We start from the raw sequence: 17,967 nt of genomic DNA, 5'->3' as shown, positions 1-17,967 counted from the left end.
TAAGCAACTATATTTTGTATTAAACGCATTGTGATAATTCTTTAAATTTTAAGAAAGGATATATTTCTACAGTACAGGTTGGTCTGTACTGTAGTGTATGTAGTGGTGTAAACTGGGCCAATGACAAACCATTTTGCTTTTTGAGATGATTTGTCATTGGCACCATTTTTTTTTTTAGTCAACCTCGGTGATGCCTCGTCTCTAGCCCCTCAAATTTTTCAGTCTACCTCCACATTATGAGGTAAGGTCAGCATAAAAACAATAGCATCAATTACTGCAACAGGAACCAACCAGTAAAACCAGAAACACTGACACCACCTCATGACACCTGAGTACTCAGGGATGGCAGAAAGTGCACCACAGCCCCAAAGAGAACAGGGGATTGTCTGCAAGCCAAGAAAAGACCAAAACCTTAAAACCACAACCAAAACAGAAAAACCCAGTGTTGAATGTAATAAAATGTGAGTTCCTGGGTGAGCCCAAGAGGCTCCCTGCAGCTAACTTACTGATTAAGTGCCACACTACTTCAGTGTCATCAGTCGTAGAGTTCTTGATGCCTACCGGGGACCACGAGCCAGAACCTGGCTCCCTCAGCGAGGCACAAGGACCAATAACCCATAAACACTTTACATTTAAAGTTTATTATCTTTACCATCGACCAAGGAAGGCACCCAGAAAGGTAGGTGTATCATCAAACAAGCGCCCCGCTAGTTAGCTCCACGTCCCCACCTCATTGTGGGAAGGAGGGAGCCTGCCCAGTCAGCCGGATCGACATTGGTCAGTTTTAGAATGATGTAAAACCTCCAACCAGGGGGAGGGAGGGAGGGAGGGTGTTGGGAAGCCTCAGGGCCATAGAAAAAGACCCAGAAACTGGTATTTCATTATATTCAATGCTGGTTCTCTGTGGGGAGCCCCATTGGCTCCCTGGAGCTAACTATCTACAGAAAAGGACAAAAATAGGGGAACTTACCAGGGAAGCAGAAGCACCGCAGATGTGAAGTCGAAGACAAGACTGACAGCCGCAACAGAGGTACCAAAGTATCACAAGGCCACGGAGGACCAGAAATGGTGACAAACATACCTGGCAGCCAAAACCCTATAAGACCTCAAAAACGTCTGTGCCTGCATATCAGCCTATGACACGTTACCGAAAATACCAAAGAAAATGGGACCGCAGATCCAGAGCGACACCGACACACTACATTGGTCAAGAACTGACCGGTGACACCTGAGCCAATTCCCTCCTCCCCCCAACAATGGGGGAGGTGGAGCTAATTAGCAGGGAGGTGGTTTGACGAGGATGTTTTTTTATTTTATTATTATTTTTTTTAATGGGAGTTCTTTTGACATTTCATGGGTTAAGGTCCAGTCTTAAACTATGCAGTGGTTTATTTTGATACCCTACCTTTCTGGGTGCCCTCCCTGGTCAATGGAAAAGATGGTAAACTTTAAATGTAAAGTGTTCATGGGCCATTGCTCCTTGTGCCTCACTGATGGGGGCCAGGTTGTAATTCATGGGCCCCGGTAGACAACAAGAACACCACAACTGATGACACTCAAATAGTGTGGCACTTAATCAGTAAGATATCTCCAGGGAGCCGACTGGGCTCCCCATAGAAAAAGACCTAAACTTGAAAGATGCAGGATCCATCCACTGAGGAATACTCTCGGTCCTCCAACGGGAACCTGCAAAAAAGTAAGAGGCAAATCCGTGGCATTTACTGGAAACTGGAAATACTCATTTAGGAGCCACTGAGGACCCATTCCGAGCCTCTTCACAACACCCAAGATCTCAACACCATTATACTCAAAATGGTCACAGGACACAACTCAGATCCTTGCCAGATGCATGTGAAGACAGAAAGGCATCCCCCCCTAGAGGAAAATGTCATAACATAATAATAATTATAATTCATTATGTCAGGGGGACAGGAAGCTAGTGTGTATTCATATTCATTAAGCTTATTTGAAGGTCCCCCCCATCCCCCCCGCCAAGGTTGAATTGCTGCCCCTGCCCATAATGCAATGCCACAATAAGCTGACTAACTCCTGAGTACCTACTTACTGCTAGGTGAACAGGAGCATTAGGTGAAAAGAAATGTGCCCAACCATTTCTGTCCCACCCGGGATTTAATCCCAGAATTCTAGACGTTGTGGCGAGAACGAACCCAACTGTACTACCGGGACCCTATAAGATTCCACAGGATCCACCAAAATGGAAGAAAGCAGCATAGGCTCTGTGGGGACCATGGGTTCAACGATCCAAGAAGACACAAACCAGCCCAATCCAACCTCTAGGACCTGCAGATGAACTGAAGCACGTGCACTAGCAAGGGTGAGGCCCCTCGAAAAAAAAGAAACCCCAAGGGACAGACTCCTGAACCCCTCTCAGCAAAGAAAACCTGGACAGAAGGCAGGGGCAATACCAGTGGCAGCTAGAAGGTGCTAATAACATGCAGCTGCTGTGAAATGTGAATCATGGCATAAATAACAGGAAGACCAAAATACACACATCTAAAACTTTAAAAAGGAACAAACACACGCACAGGCTCCTGTACATGACAAGAATCCTACAGAAAGGCCAAACTTAGCTGAGGAAAAAGCTCAAAGAGCAGTAAAGTACCTAGAACAACAGGAGTGAGAGTAACTATGTTAGTTGGTTGGCACCCACAGGTGGCTTGGGTTGTCATCTGGTGTTAAGTGTTGCTAACAAGCATTTGGACCTAGGTAACAAGTGTGTACACAGATCACTCAAGATTATCACTCTTGTCCATACAGTTGCTTGTTTTGTTTGGCTCTACCTTTCTGGTGTTTTTTCTTCAGATTACTAGCAACAAAGAGCCCTGGTCAGGGACCGGGCCGTGGGGACGCTGAGCCCCAAAATCATCGCAAGATAAGGTAAGGTACTATGGTGATCTAGTATCCCCACACACATTCCTTGCCTCTATTGAGGTCAGATTCTGCCCCTGATCTCCAGAAGGTGTCATGAACCTTAGAACTTGGTTGTGGTATCCAAGGTTTGGAGGATCCAAGGGGAGTAAGTCAGGAAACCACTGAAGGGAGCAACCCCCCCCCCCCTATAAAATAGACAAAGATATTAACTCACATTTGATTTCAATTCTGAGTCAAATTCATTATTTTCCTCTGTAGCCATTGTTACTTTATGTGCAACAGCAGGAGCACTTGATGATGCAAATATCTTCTTATATGATTCTTGATGAAATGATGAAAGATTTCTCTCCAAGATGTGGCCCTAGAAGCAAAAATTTTAAATATATTAAGAAATCTTAATATATGTATTGAGTACATAATAATATGGTAATAATTTTTATTTGCAAGAAGGTATAATGGGTTGGTGGGAATATTGGTGACTGGTATTTTACATTCATGCAAAGCCACTAACACACACAGCATTTCGGGTAGGTCCTTAATCTAACATATCAGGTAAGCTGAAAAAGTACATTGTAGCAAGGGTTTTATATCAACAAATAACTACAATGTAAGTTAACAAGGGTGATTACACTGGTAAAGATATATGTCTTGAGTACCAATATTGGGGAAGTGGGTAGTACAAGATACAGTACGAGTTTGAAGCACAAGGTAGGAAACTATGAGGATGAAATTAGGTGCTTTTTGGTTTTACCTTTTGAACAGGGGATGGGTTGGACAATAACGTAAAACAAGTGTTAAATTCAGGAGGTATGCCATTTCATATACCTAAAATAACAAATATTAAGCATATATTTGTTCAGCATCTTATAATTTTCTGAAAAATGAGGAATGAAAGGTTAATTCTAACATTTATTCAAGAATAATGCATGTGGTTTGCTCGAGTCGCCAGCTTTAACGAGTACAGTACAGGTTTTTCTAAGAAAAGTGTAGGCCAACCTTTGTCTCGTGGGGGTCATTTGTTTGTGTCATTCCTGCCTTTAATACTGCAATTGCTTCACAATCATGTTTCAAACCTCACTTTCTGCATGGACTTAGTCTTTTCCTTGCCTTGAGCTGCATGTGTTTAGGGGCTTCCCTTCCCAAGGTGTTTGTTTCAGTGCTCTGACAGCGACTTCTGTGATGAGTTCAGGAGTTTGCCTCTGAGAAACCATATTATTGTGTAGGGTGCCTCATCATGTGTAGTATAAGGGTCTCTGATTCTTCTGCAAGGCCTTGTGATTGGGAGCATTCAGGGCTTTGCTGTGGGAAGCACTAGTTTTTGTGTGCTTGTATATATGGTAGGCCGTTGATGCCCCCTGCAGCCGTTCAGCTTCAGGTCTTCATTCAGCGTTGGTTCCTGCGATGCATGTCCCTAGTGCCTGGGTGTACTGCTTGGGTATTCCTTCAGGCCCTGGTAAGCCCCTTCCCCACCATGGGTCTTTGGCATGGTTTACTGTAGATCAGCTTACAAAGCTTGCACTTGCTACTTATGAGTTTGATACGAGTCCACTCACTACCCACCATGACTACATGCTGTGTGGGTGATACCCTCCATCCTGAGGCCTGCATTTGTATTTGTTGGGTCTCTACTTCAGTTCAGCCTGACTCAAGACAGGGATCTTATCAGACAGTAGATGCTCTGCAGGATAGTTTTGATTGTATTAGTAGTATCCAGCTTAATGCTCCAGTGGATGATGAATCCAGTGGATTCAACTGAAGTTGAACCCTATAGTGTTTAAGGACTCAGTATTGAAGGGGTTGGTGAATTCCACCTGTTCCAAGTGTGCCCCTCCTTTCCCAGCCCCAAAAGGGGTGGTTCACCAGGTTTTATCATGATTCACCATAATTCATTGTAATAATTAATTACAATGAATTATTTACTTAACTTCCATCCATGTTGAAACTGGATTCCTCGGTTATTCCCATCTTGGGTACGCATCCACATCCTTTTCCTCAGTCGTGTTTTATTTCTGGAGGATTCCATTGTATTGCCTTCTTTGGCTCAAACGGTCCTCTTTTGGTTCCTGAAAAATCAGGACCTTGTTTTCCTTATGAACCCGACCTCCTTTGAGTCCAGGTCAGCTTCATCTTTTGGTTTTGGTACGAGGCTCCCGATTCATCAAGGCTTGCTGACAATCCTGTTTTCCTTGGAGGCTTGGCATGGCTTTTGCCAAAGCTGGAAAGTTGATTACATCTTTCAGGTGTTTTTGGGGGTGCTTCTTTTGTAATTACCCAAGTGTAATTACCTAAGTGTGGTTATAGGATGAGAGCCACGCTTGTGATGTCCCGTCTTCCCAGTACTCCTTGTCGTATAATGCTTTGAAACTACTTGAGAGCTGTTCGTTTGCTCTGTTTTGCAACAGGAAGTGCAACAGCCTGGAAATCTGACTTTCCTGAGGGCTTACCTCAACCAACAGCAGGAAAGGTCTCAACCCTACCAGACCACCTCCGAGACAGGCAGAACCCTGAACAAGTGGTAAATAGGCCATTAAGTCTCCACAGACACAACTTGGGACACTGCATCCTTTGGAAAAAGAGGACAAGCAAGAAAGAGGAGGTGGACAAATTGAAAAGGAGCCAAGCCAAATCTTATGAATGGGCCAATATGGCCTTTTGACATGTGAAGTAGGACTAGTAAAATGCTGCCACCACGTCCTGGAGGAGAGGTGAGTATTTTGGGCATGGCCGCCAAGACATGAACCGCAGACTTGAAAGCCTCCATACCTGAGGTAGTACCAAGAAAAGTCACATCCTCGCAATGTTGGCCAGAGAGGCCCCTGCATGAGGACACAAACCCACAGGACTACCACTAAGTATAAATACACCTTTAAGTCACGTGACGGGAGACACCTCCCGTCACGCAGGGTGCAGTCGCACCTCCACAGATCTCCAGTATCATCTATTGATACTGGTAATGGCTCAAAAGGGCAACCACTTACGGGCTATTCATGCCCGTGCCACTTTTTGGGTGGCTTAATCTTCATCAATCAATCAATCCTTTAAGTCACTCACAATAAGATCTCCAGACAGCACAGGCCATACATACATGGTGCTGTTACTTTCCCACGTCCCTGTGGAGTGCCAGAGCAAACAGGCAGTCCCCAAGTGAGGCATAAGAAGCACTACCAAAGACCACCTGAAAGATGGAATACACTCCCAGTAATCAAGCGTGCAAATCCGACTGACCCTTTGCCAAGCCCCCCAATGAAAATAAGGGAATATCAGCCAGCCAGGATAAATCTGCAACCTCACACAGCCAATAAGCAAAAATGGACTCATACTCCAAAGAGGCTGGATCTATTAACAAAAAGAAGTTCAAATTCCACAGGAGGTACTGAAACAAATCTGCATGAGCCCCTGAATGGAAAACATGGGAAGATGGAAACTACTGTACCAGAAATATGACGATTCTGAACAGAAACCGAACCCGAGGGGAAGCACTTGAATAATTATACTCTTACATGGGAGGAGGATATGAAAAATTATCTCACTAAAGGAAAAAACCCTCGGGAGTGAGAAACGAGATCTAAGAAAGGTTGAAGGGCACCCAAGGATTCCCTCAGCCCCAGAAGCCTTCCACAAAAGCCCAGGGGTAGGTGGGGATGAGGGGGGGAGGCAGTTGCAAAGACGATTGCCACAAACCTCGGCATGACCAGACGGCTCAACTGCCTCCACTGGTGATGTGGATGGGGCTACCCCATGAGAAGGCCAAACTACTCCCTGACCTAGTTTCTGAGGAAATCATTTAGCCGTTTCAGTGTTTTGCTTTCTGTGAACCTTGCAGTTGCCTATATCGCTTCACTTAACCTTCACCAAGAAAACATCCAAAGAGTATCAATCTTGTGCTCCCTGTGCCTCTGTGAGGGGAAGCCAGGTTCTGGCTCTGGTCCCCGGTAGACCATACAAGACTAAGATGGACGAGACTCGGTAGTGTGGAGCTACTTCAGTGAGCTAGCTTCAAGAAGCCACAATTTGACCCCTCTAGAAATTATAACAAAAGACAAGCACATGCTCTTCCACAACAGAGTTCAAAGCATAGCCAACATTTATCTAGATAAAACCATGACCCAGGAGGTGGAGACATGATGAGTAGTACTGCATGGAACTACACCAGCTACTCTGCCCACAGTTTTATAGTGCTCATGTCAGACTACAGAGTGCTGTCCATAGGTTGCATATTCCTCACCTCACGGTTCCCGTTCTCCTTGACGGCACAGGAACGAGAAATGAAAACATCCGTTATGACATCCTTCGCTATACCTTTTGCTTTATTGGACACGTCCATTGACTGAAGAGGCTGTAGGGATCCCATCTCTTTGCAATTTCCCGGTATCGGGCAGCCGGGGTGCATCCGATACCTCGATCTTTGTCACCCCTTAATCAACCACCACCACACCAGGCACATGACTGTAGGTTGCTGGTCAATCCCCAAACTTCCAGAGTCATGAACTGGTAGTAGGAGGGTTTAACTAGCAATGCTAACAAGCTAACTATTGCCTTCATAGTTGTCCAGTTAGCTTATATTTTCCTTCCAGTTCTCTGCTTTGATGCACTCTACCATTTTCGGTGGCATTTCCTCTTGGTCATCACTGATCTAGTATCTCTAGCCTTCTGTGCCTATTTGAGGCATGGGGCATAATACATGTAGAGCTATCCAGGCAATTAGTGCCAGAAAGCTACAGAGTGGCTTACCAGGAAATTAGTTAAATATGTATATTCAGGAAAATTTTCAAGAATGACTTACAGGAAGTGCAACAAGTAGTGGAGTTGGTTTTGCACTCTCACCCTGTCCAAGCCTGTTGTATGAAGCAAGCTGCAATGGTTGAGAGTCCTCAGAGATATCAGTTACTTCATCATATTCCAAACTTCCTAAAGATTCTACCTGAAAAACATTTAATACTAGTTAGGACCTGTGGAAATATTACATTAAAGATAATGTAAAAAGAGTTCAGTGATATTTTTGTATTCTGTATCCAATTTATCCACAATATTTACACTAGGTAATGATTCAATATTCAGATTATTCCCAAATAACTTCTGATAATTTTGTTTTGTTAACAAACATCTGTTTTGTGGTCACCCTGAACTACATGAAGGCATACAGAGCTTTAAGTACAAGGATAACTATGTTACACAAAGCTCCCAATATTACAGAATGATTTGTTATACAGAAAGACATGCGCCCCCACCGGTAAATACAAAGGCAAGAGAATCTTCAAACACACACAAACCAGCATTGAATATAATTAAACACCTATTTCTGATAGAACCGAGGTGGTTCTCTGAATCTATCTCGCTGAAATGCCTCTTCACTACTGGGTCACATCAGTCGAAGGAGTTTGTGTGTGGCATTCTGCGGACCAGAGCCAGAACTTGGCCCCTTCACAGAGGAACAGAGATGCATGCAACTGTTATCAGTGCCCTCACCGAGAAAGCATTCAGAAAGTTAATGAAGCTTTATAGATAACTGCAAGGTTCACAAAACAAAGCATTGAAACAGCCAAACAACTTCACAAACAACTGATTTAAGAACCATGCTTACGAACATCATGGGTCCGAGAGTATACCACAGCTTGTTTTGATGACACTGTTGATAACCTGAGAAATATGAGTCTTGGAACAGGGGACCAAGTAAACAGGATCAACCAACAGGGCATCAACCATGGCAAAATCTGTGGCACATAGGTAGCAGTGAAGTGCCACCACAGGATGCAACAAATGATGCTCCTCCAGGCAAACCAACCATGCATCAATCACCAAAGAACCCCTTCGGAAACCAGCTAACTCATTATCTGTCATAAAAGAACGAAAACACACTAGATGAGCAAACGGCCACCAGGGCTGAAGGAACAAAACCTGCCACCTCCACCAGGGATGAAGGAACAAAACCTGCCACCCCCACCAGGGATGAAGGAACAAAACCTGCCACCTTCACCAGGGCTGAGGGAACAAAACCTGCCACCCCCACCAGGGCTGAAGGAACAAAACCTGCCACCCCCACCAGGGCTGAAGGAACAAAACCTGCCACCCCCACCAGGGCTGAAGGAACAAAACCTGCCACCCCCACCAGGGCTGAAGGAACAAAACCTGCCACCCCCACCAGGGCTGAAGGAACAAAACCTGCCACCCCCACCAGTGATGAAGGAACAAAACCTGCCACCCCCACCAGGGATGAGGGAACAAAACCTGCCACCCCCACCAGTGATGAAGGAACAAAACCTGCCACCCCCACCAGGGCTGAAGGAACAAAACCTGCCACCCCCACCAGGGATGAGGGAACAAAACCTGCCACCTCCACCAGTGATGAAGGAACAAAACCTGCCACCCCCACCAGTGATGAAGGAACAAAACCTGCCACCCCCACCAGGGCTGAAGGAACAAAACCTGCCACCCCCACCAGGGCTGAAGGAACAAAACCTGCCACCCCCACCAGGGCTGAAGGAACAAAACCTGCCACCCCCACCAGGGCTGAAGGAACAAAACCTGCCACCCCCACCAGGGCTGAAGGAACAAAACCTGCCACCCCCACCAGTGATGAAGGAACAAAACCTGCCACCCCCACCAGGGCTGAAGGAACAAAACCTGCCACCCCCACCAGGGCTGAAGGAACAAAACCTGCCACCCCCACCAGGGCTGAAGGAACAAAACCTGCCACCCCCACCAGGGCTGAAGGAACAAAACCTGCCACCCCCACCAGTGATGAAGGAACAAAACCTGCCACCCCCACCAGGGATGAGGGAACAAAACCTGCCACCCCCACCAGGGATGAGGGAACAAAACCTGCCACCCCCACCAGGGCTGAAGGAACAAAACCTGCCACCCCCACCAGGGCTGAAGGAACAAAACCTGCCACCTCCACCAGTGATGAAGGAACAAAACCTGCCACCCCCACCAGGGCTGAAGGAACAAAACCTGCCACCCCCACCAGGGCTGAAGGAACAAAACCTGCCACCTCCACCAGGGATGAGGGAACAAAACCTGCCACCCCCACCAGGGCTGAAGGAACAAAACCTGTCACCCCCACCAGGGCTGAAGGAACAAAACCTGCCACCCCCACCAGGGATGAAGGAACAAAACCTGTCACCTAGACCAGGGCTGAAGGAACAAAACCTGTCACCTCCACCAGGGATGAAGGAACAAAACCTGCCACCCCCACCAGGGCTGAAGGAACAAAACCTGCCACCTCCACCAGGGATGAAGGAACAAAACCTGCCACCTCCACCAGGGCTGAAGGAACAAAACCTGTCACCCCCACCAGGGCTGAAGGAACAAAACCTGCCACCCCCACCAGGGATGAAGGAACAAAACCTGTCACCTAGACCAGGGCTGAAGGAACAAAACCTGTCACCCCCACCAGGGCTGAAGGAACAAAACCTGCCACCTCCACCAGGGATGAAGGAACAAAACCTGCCACCCCCACCAGGGATGAGGGAACAAAACCTGCCACCCCCACCAGGGCTGAAGGAACAAAACCTGCCACCCCCACCAGTGATGAAGGAACAAAACCTGCCACCCCCACCAGGGATGAGGGAACAAAACCTGCCACCCCCACCAGGGATGAAGGAACAAAACCTGCCACCCCCACCAGGGCTGAAGGAACAAAACCTGCCACCCCCACCAGTGATGAAGGAACAAAACCTGCCACCCCCACCAGGGATGAGGGAACAAAACCTGCCACCCCCACCAGGGATGAAGGAACAAAACCTGCCACCCCCACCAGGGATGAGGGAACAAAACCTGCCACCCCCACCAGGGATGAGGGAACAAAACCTGCCACCCCCACCAGGGCTGAAGGAACAAAACCTGCCACCCCCACCAGTGATGAAGGAACAAAACCTGCCACCCCCACCAGAGATGAGGGAACAAAACCTGCCACCCCCACCAGGGATGAAGGAACAAAACCTGCCACCCCCACCAGGGATGAGGGAACAAAACCTGCCACCCCCACCAGGGATGAGGGAACAAAACCTGCCACCCCCACCAGGGATGAGGGAACAAAACCTGCCACCTCCACCAGGGATGAAGGAACAAAACCTGCCACCCCCACCAGGGCTGAAGGAACAAAACCTGCCACCCCCACCAGTGATGAAGGAACAAAACCTGCCACCTCCACCAGGGATGAAGGAACAAAACCTGCCACCCCCACCAGGGATGAAGGAACAAAACCTGCCACCCCCACCAGTGATGAAGGAACAAAACCTGCCACCTCCACCAGGGATGAAGGAACAAAACCTGCCACCCCCACCAGTGATGAAGGAACAAAACCTGCCACCTCCACCAGGGATGAGGGAACAAAACCTGCCACCCCCACCAGTGATGAAGGAACAAAACCTGCCACCCCCACCAGTGATGAAGGAACAAAACCTGCCACCCCCACCAGGGATGAAGGAACAAAACCTGCCACCTCCACCAGGGATGAAGGAACAAAACCTGCCACCCCCACCAGTGATGAAGGAACAAAACCTGCCACCCCCACCAGGGATGAGGGAACAAAACCTGCCACCCCCACCAGGGCTGAAGGAACAAAACCTGCCACCCCCACCAGTGATGAAGGAACAAAACCTGCCACCCCCACCAGTGATGAAGGAACAAAACCTGCCACCTCCACCAGGGATGAAGGAACAAAACCTGCCACCCCCACCAGTGATGAAGGAACAAAACCTGCCACCTCCACCAGTGATGAAGGAACAAAACCTGCCACCCCCACCAGTGATGAAGGAACAAAACCTGCCACCCCCACCAGTGATGAAGGAACAAAACCTGCCACCTCCACCAGGGATGAAGGAACAAAACCTGCCACCCCCACCAGTGATGAAGGAACAAAACCTGCCACCCCCACCAGGGATGAGGGAACAAAACCTGCCACCCCCACCAGGGCTGAAGGAACAAAACCTGCCACCCCCACCAGTGATGAAGGAACAAAACCTGCCACCCCCACCAGGGATGAGGGAACAAAACCTGCCACCCCCACCAGTGATGAAGGAACAAAACCTGCCACCCCCACCAGTGATGAAGGAACAAAACCTGCCACCTCCACCAGGGATGAAGGAACAAAACCTGCCACCCCCACCAGTGATGAAGGAACAAAACCTGCCACCCCCACCAGGGATGAGGGAACAAAACCTGCCACCCCCACCAGGGCTGAAGGAACAAAACCTGCCACCCCCACCAGTGATGAAGGAACAAAACCTGCCACCCCCACCAGGGATGAGGGAACAAAACCTGCCACCCCCACCAGGGATGAAGGAACAAAACCTGCCACCCCCACCAGGGATGAGGGAACAAAACCTGCCACCCCCACCAGGGGTGAAGGAACAAAACCTGCCACCCCCACCAGTTATGAAGGAACAAAACCTGCCACCCCCACCAGGGATGAGGGAACAAAACCTGCCACCCCCACCAGTGATGAAGGAACAAAACCTGCCACCCCCACCAGGGATGAGGGAACAAAACCTGCCACCCCCACCAGTGATGAAGGAACAAAACCTGCCACCCCCACCAGGGATGAGGGAACAAAACCTGCCACCCCCACCAGTGATGAAGGAACAAAACCTGCCACCCCCACCAGGGATGAGGGAACAAAACCTGCCACCCCCACCAGGGCTGAAGGAACAAAACCTGTCAAGGGCTGAAGGTACAAAACCCAAAAGAGCATGAAGCTACCCAACCCTGCAGCCAGAGGCAACAGCCAACAAAAACACTGCTTTGAGAAAAATATCCCAAACTGAAGGGGCAACCTAAAGAGAGGAAAGAAACACCAAAAACCCTGTCAAGAAACCAATATGGCTCAGGAGGCACTCACCATCTTCTGGGGTATGAACAGTCTTTTCTGGAGCAGATGAAAAAAAAACTTCACTGACAACTTTGTCAGGGAGCCACCAGTACTAGCCCAGAAACTTTAGTTTCATTACATTCCACAGTGTGTTTTTTTTGGGCGGGAGCCTTGTGGCTCCCTGAAGCTAGCTACTCACAGAAAAGGAACACACACTGGAACCTACCAAGGAAGAGAGAAAACTGCAGCAATCAGGATGAAGAAGAAAAACCCCATCCCCACATGCCTCCAAATGAGACAACCAAAGACTACTGAGGCTAGGGAATATTCACCAAATACTGGGCCACCAGAACCCTGTTAGACCTCCAAAACCCCTGTACCTGAATACCGGCCCAGGACATATTAGCAAACACAGCCATGAAAGTGGCATACTTCCGAATATCATGGGCATTAGGGTAGACAGCAGGCTGGCTGAACTTAACACTGCAGATGACCTGAGATATACAACCTTAGAACAGAGAACCAAGGAAAGAGAATCAACCCACAAAGCATCCGCCGAAACAGAATCGGTGGCACAAAGGTAATGGCAGAGAGCTACCACCAGACACAGCATATGATGCACTCCTGGCCAAACTAACCAAGTGTCAATAACTAAGTGACCCCTCTGGAAGCCAACCAATTTGTTCTTTGCCAGGAAAGGAGGAGCTGGCTGCAAATAAACAAAATGCCCACCAGTGCCAAGGAAACAGAAACTGCACCTCCAGAGGAGAGCATGAAACTCGCCAACCCATCAACCAGAGGGTTTGGGAGTTTTGGTGTTGGGCCCATGAAATGGTGCCGAGGTGGTATTGACACCGATGCAAGCTGCAGCGGCTGTGCCAGTACCACACAATACGAGGCGACAGTATTCAGTATAAGAAAGAGCACCACACATTCAGAAACCAATGAACAATGATAAAGGGAAAGAAGTGGTGTAAGGGGTGCCACAAAACCTCATTGTTGCCAAAAAGAGGAACACAGGTGAGACACCATCAAAGAAACCACCTGCTCACCATAAAGATGGCGATAAAGGTGCGTAAAGAAAACAGACACGGAAAGGTGAGGAGAAGGTTGAACCAGCAAAGTATGTCACTGGGCCGACCCTCTGATAGAGGTGGAGCCACAGAAAAAAGTCCAAGTTTGGACACCGAGCAAGCAGAGCCTGAAACCACAGACCACATCCCAAAAACCCAGCAGAAGAGCTACTCAAAGTGTTCAGCTCAAAGGGCATGGGACCAAAGTGAACCCCCCAGTTGAGACAATGAACCATGGGTGAACAGTCCATATGGAGCCGGAGCACGGAGCCCAGAGGAATCCAAATCCTCCGCAGCGTATGTCATACAGTCGCAAACTCTTACACCATATTGTATTGTGCAGCTGATGAAGGGGAGGAAACCAACGACCCTGGTCGGAGTTGAGAATGTTGGTCATGAAGACCCAACCTAGAGTCGGAGCATCCATGAATACACTGAGTGTGGATACAAGAAGGCACCAGGAAATGATCCCTGAAAAGCTCAAAGATAGCCTGAAATGCTGTGCGTACTAGTGGCTTTACAAGAATGTAAACACATCATGCTATGTACTCTCATAAACCCATTGTAACTTCTTGTATATAAATAAATAAATAAATAAATAAATAAAAAGGAAGCTGGCGATGCAGCGTCCAGTGAAGAGCCAACGGGGCCTGCACTCAACAAATACAGCAGCGACAAAAGGGACCTAACCAGAGATACCAGAATAGGTGCCAAATCCACACCTTTGTCATGTCTGATTAACAGTGTTATTAGTTCTGTGGTCCTCAACCATTCCTAGTATGATAGAGTTGGTTTTGGGATGATTTTTGTCACTCGCGATACAATACTGTACTCTACTAAAGAAAGGTGTTGAGACAGTAATGAACATTTTATGATGAGTTTTATTTGTATACAGTAATATGCAAACAATACTGAACAATATATGAACAATAGTGAATAATTAATATGTGAACAATTTACCAAGACAAGGGTCTCGGTAAATGAAATTTTGTACAGTACTGCATATTGCATCATAACATCAATATGATAGTGCACTTCAATGAGGAAATTAGATGCTCCTGCATGATAATTTTTAAAGTTATATATCTTACCATAATATTTATTTTATTAAGATAGGAGCTTCATATTAATTTAGGTCACTAATTTAGAGCACATTAGAAAAGTTTGAATTAGACTTGCGGAATATCAATTAAATACAGTACTTGTTTTTTGTGTGAGGTTCACGGGTTCTGTTACACTTCTCTTCAAGAAGGTTTGAAACACATTATCAAAACACTTCTAAACACTTAGAAACACTTCTAAGATCAGATATTACGTTCCTCGCCCTGCCCTGATGACGCTCTATTACTCTCTCATCTATCCTCATCTCAACTATGGTATTTGTGCTTGGGGTTCTACTACCCAAAATCATTTACGCCCTCTAATTACCCAACACAAAGCTGCTATTAGAACAATATCTAACTCTGACCCCAGACAGCACTCGGTACCCTTACTCAAATCTCTGAATATGTTAGATATTAAGTCACTGCACATCCTCTCTTGTGTACTCTATATATTTAAAACTCAGAATTGTAATGTCAATCCTGACCTTCAACGCTTCCTAGAAGGTTGTAACAGAACTCACGGGCACCACACCAGAAACAAATACCTATTGGATATTCCAAGAGTAGGACTTAATCAAACTAGGAATGCTCTACATATCAAGGGACCCAGAATGTGGAATGACCTTCCCAATCATGTCAAAGATTGTACCTCTCTCAACAAGTTTAAGATGAAAACTAAGTACTACCTAATTAACTCCATGTAACCTACCTTACTTCTAAATGTCAACCCATGTCTTACTATTTAAACAAAAAAAAAAATGCTGTTTGTTAACCAACTATATATTGGCTATTTTCTACCATGTTCCCCCCTTTTTTTATCTTTTTTATTTTTTTTCTTTCAATGCAATTTATACTTTAAGCTCAATTACTATTAAGTTTTAGTCTAAGTGTTTTTTTCCCCACCTCACCTTGCCCGAAACGCTATGTGTACTAGTGGCTTTAGGTATTGTATGTACTACCTCTAACTTTAAATCAAACAGAATATTTGTACTGTAACTCTGCAACTATGCATGTACTTTCCTAAATAAATTATTATTATTATTATTATTATTATTATTATTATTATTATAGGGCTGCGTAAATATAAAGACAATAAAAAACGAATGAAGTACAGTATGTGAAAGTTCAGCAAGTTTGGGGATTTGAACATGGGGCTGCATGTTATATGCAAACAGAATTTATTAATTTTCAGAGGTTTGAGTAAAATGTTGGAATGGGATTTTAAATAATAAATATATTAAATACCAATGTTGAATGATTTAAATTAGATAATAAATAATTTGTATATACAATAATAAATAGTTTGAATATAACAATTAAAATTGTAATTTGAGTCTTGAGTTTGTAAAGATAAAGTTGGGAAGTTAGTAAATTGGTAGGCTTATAATTCAAGAGATAAGTAAATATATGGAAGTGGGAATTAAGTGTACAATGAGGAAGTAGTAGATAAGTGTTGGCTCCCCGCCCCCAAATGTGGACAAACAGAAGAAACAGGCGTTCCACTCCTCCGAAAAGGTAGCATCTTTTCGACATGCTTTTATGTTCCAATAACCGATCTTCCACCAATTTTTTTTTTTCCAGGAATATTCCTGCACGGGGCCTTAAGCCTTTCACTGTGATGATGGGCTTCAGATCGTTTATGGTGTGTAAGTCCCATGCACAGATACCGATGATAAGTGATCAAGATAGGGATAAATCAATAAGTAATATAGTATTAAAAGAAAAAGAGTATTCCCAAATGAACTTTCTTTTGGGAATACTATATATAGAAACCTATACTGTACAATACATAGGTTTCTAAAGTTCAGGAATTAATGGATGATGCTCTACATTTCCAACCATTATTAAGAGACAGAATATTTATGCCAGTTATGTGGGTAGAATCTCAATTACTATCAATCCTGATGATCGGGGTGTTCAAATGCTTGAAAAGCAGAGTTTTCTATAATATGGTCTGCTTTTTAGCAGTGAGTGAAACTGGTGCATGTGTGTGCATGCATGTGCATGCACATCTGATGAAGCTACGAGGGTGAAAATATCTTAAATTAAAATTATTACCTAGGCTGGGCAGAGTCCCGAGGCCCTCCTTAAACTAGCGATGGCATCAACACTGGGTACCTGAAATGCCATTTTTTTAATTCCTACTTATAGCATACACAACTACTACACAGTGTAAATAAAATACTACAGTGTCACACTTCATGTTATATCCTCATGTGACGTGCAAAACTTGGATAAAAGAAACAAATGCTAATAATAATAATAATAATAATAATAATAATAATAATAATAATAATAATGAAAGCTATCACAAAATTTTTTCATAAAGTGACAATAAAAAGCTAAACATTATCTATGGCTATTTATTTAAATAAACTAGTTGTTATTGGAACACTTGTTAATTACCATTAAATAGGCAATCCACGACAGACAGGCTATTTACTAACCTATTTGGTAGAGACCAACATTACCTTTATTGCAGTGTCAGGAAACTTTATATATTAATTATAAGTTGTCAACGCAAATATTTAATGTTGGTTTACATGTATACTTAAGTTGCTCTTCCATGGGCAATTAATTTTAAAATATTGACAACAAAAAATATTGGTGGTGTTTGAGCCACGGGTCGCCAGCAGCAGGCTGGTGTTGACAGCCCTGGCTGATGGCAACACCCGTCAAAACTAGAGGCAAAACTGCCAAGAGAGCAGTGTTGTCCATGAGAATGATGCGAGGAAACACTTACTGAAGACCGCCGCCCACTCATAAGCCACACTCGGCCCTATACCAACCCCCGGAATGTTGTGCTTCCTCCTTCACATCCACCACCAGCAGCCCCCTCCCTCAGCGGCGCTCCTCCCCCCAAGGCGTCCCAGCGTCAACTGTTGTAGGAGAGATTAAGGAGAGTCCCCCCTCCTACCATTGCTACACGACCCATAACAGAAAACGGGACAGAATGTTAATTTCGGGAGGGAAACCGCAAAGGATTATTGGGAGAACTTTCAGGAGGGAGACCGGAAAGTGGAATGGGGTGGGAGGGAGACTGGAAAAGAATGGGTGGGAGGGAGACTGGAAAAGAGAATGGGTGGGA

At 45.7% G+C, this 17,967-nt stretch overlaps 1 protein-coding gene across 4 annotated transcripts in view; it reads right to left on the bottom strand.

The window, feature by feature from the left end:
• The window catches only part of IFT46 (intraflagellar transport 46), a 52,993-nt gene extending 35,237 nt beyond the window's left edge, over positions 1 to 17,756 (bottom strand). The window contains exons 1-4 of one of the 4 annotated variants that reach the window (XM_045752449.2): positions 17,623 to 17,751; positions 16,938 to 16,997; positions 7,676 to 7,813; positions 3,107 to 3,253 (exon numbers count right to left, since the gene is read on the bottom strand). In XM_045752449.2, the coding sequence (XP_045608405.1) occupies positions 3,107 to 3,154 (48 nt within the window). In that variant the 5' untranslated portion in view covers positions 3,155 to 3,253; positions 7,676 to 7,813; positions 16,938 to 16,997; positions 17,623 to 17,751. Of the gene's footprint in view, positions 1 to 3,106; positions 3,254 to 7,675; positions 7,814 to 16,937; positions 16,998 to 17,350; positions 17,536 to 17,622 lie in introns of those variants that run through there. The other 3 variants (XM_069314451.1, XM_045752447.2, XM_069314449.1) reach the window with 3 other exon arrangements.
• Positions 17,757 to 17,967: the final 211 nt, after the last annotated feature.

The sequence above is a fragment of the Procambarus clarkii genome, chromosome 79, assembly GCF_040958095.1.
Source record: "Procambarus clarkii isolate CNS0578487 chromosome 79, FALCON_Pclarkii_2.0, whole genome shotgun sequence".
Lineage (NCBI taxonomy): Eukaryota > Metazoa > Arthropoda > Malacostraca > Decapoda > Cambaridae > Procambarus > Procambarus clarkii.
The sequence above is the reverse complement of the archived record's forward strand: the minus strand, read 5'-3'. Positions and strand labels throughout refer to the sequence as shown.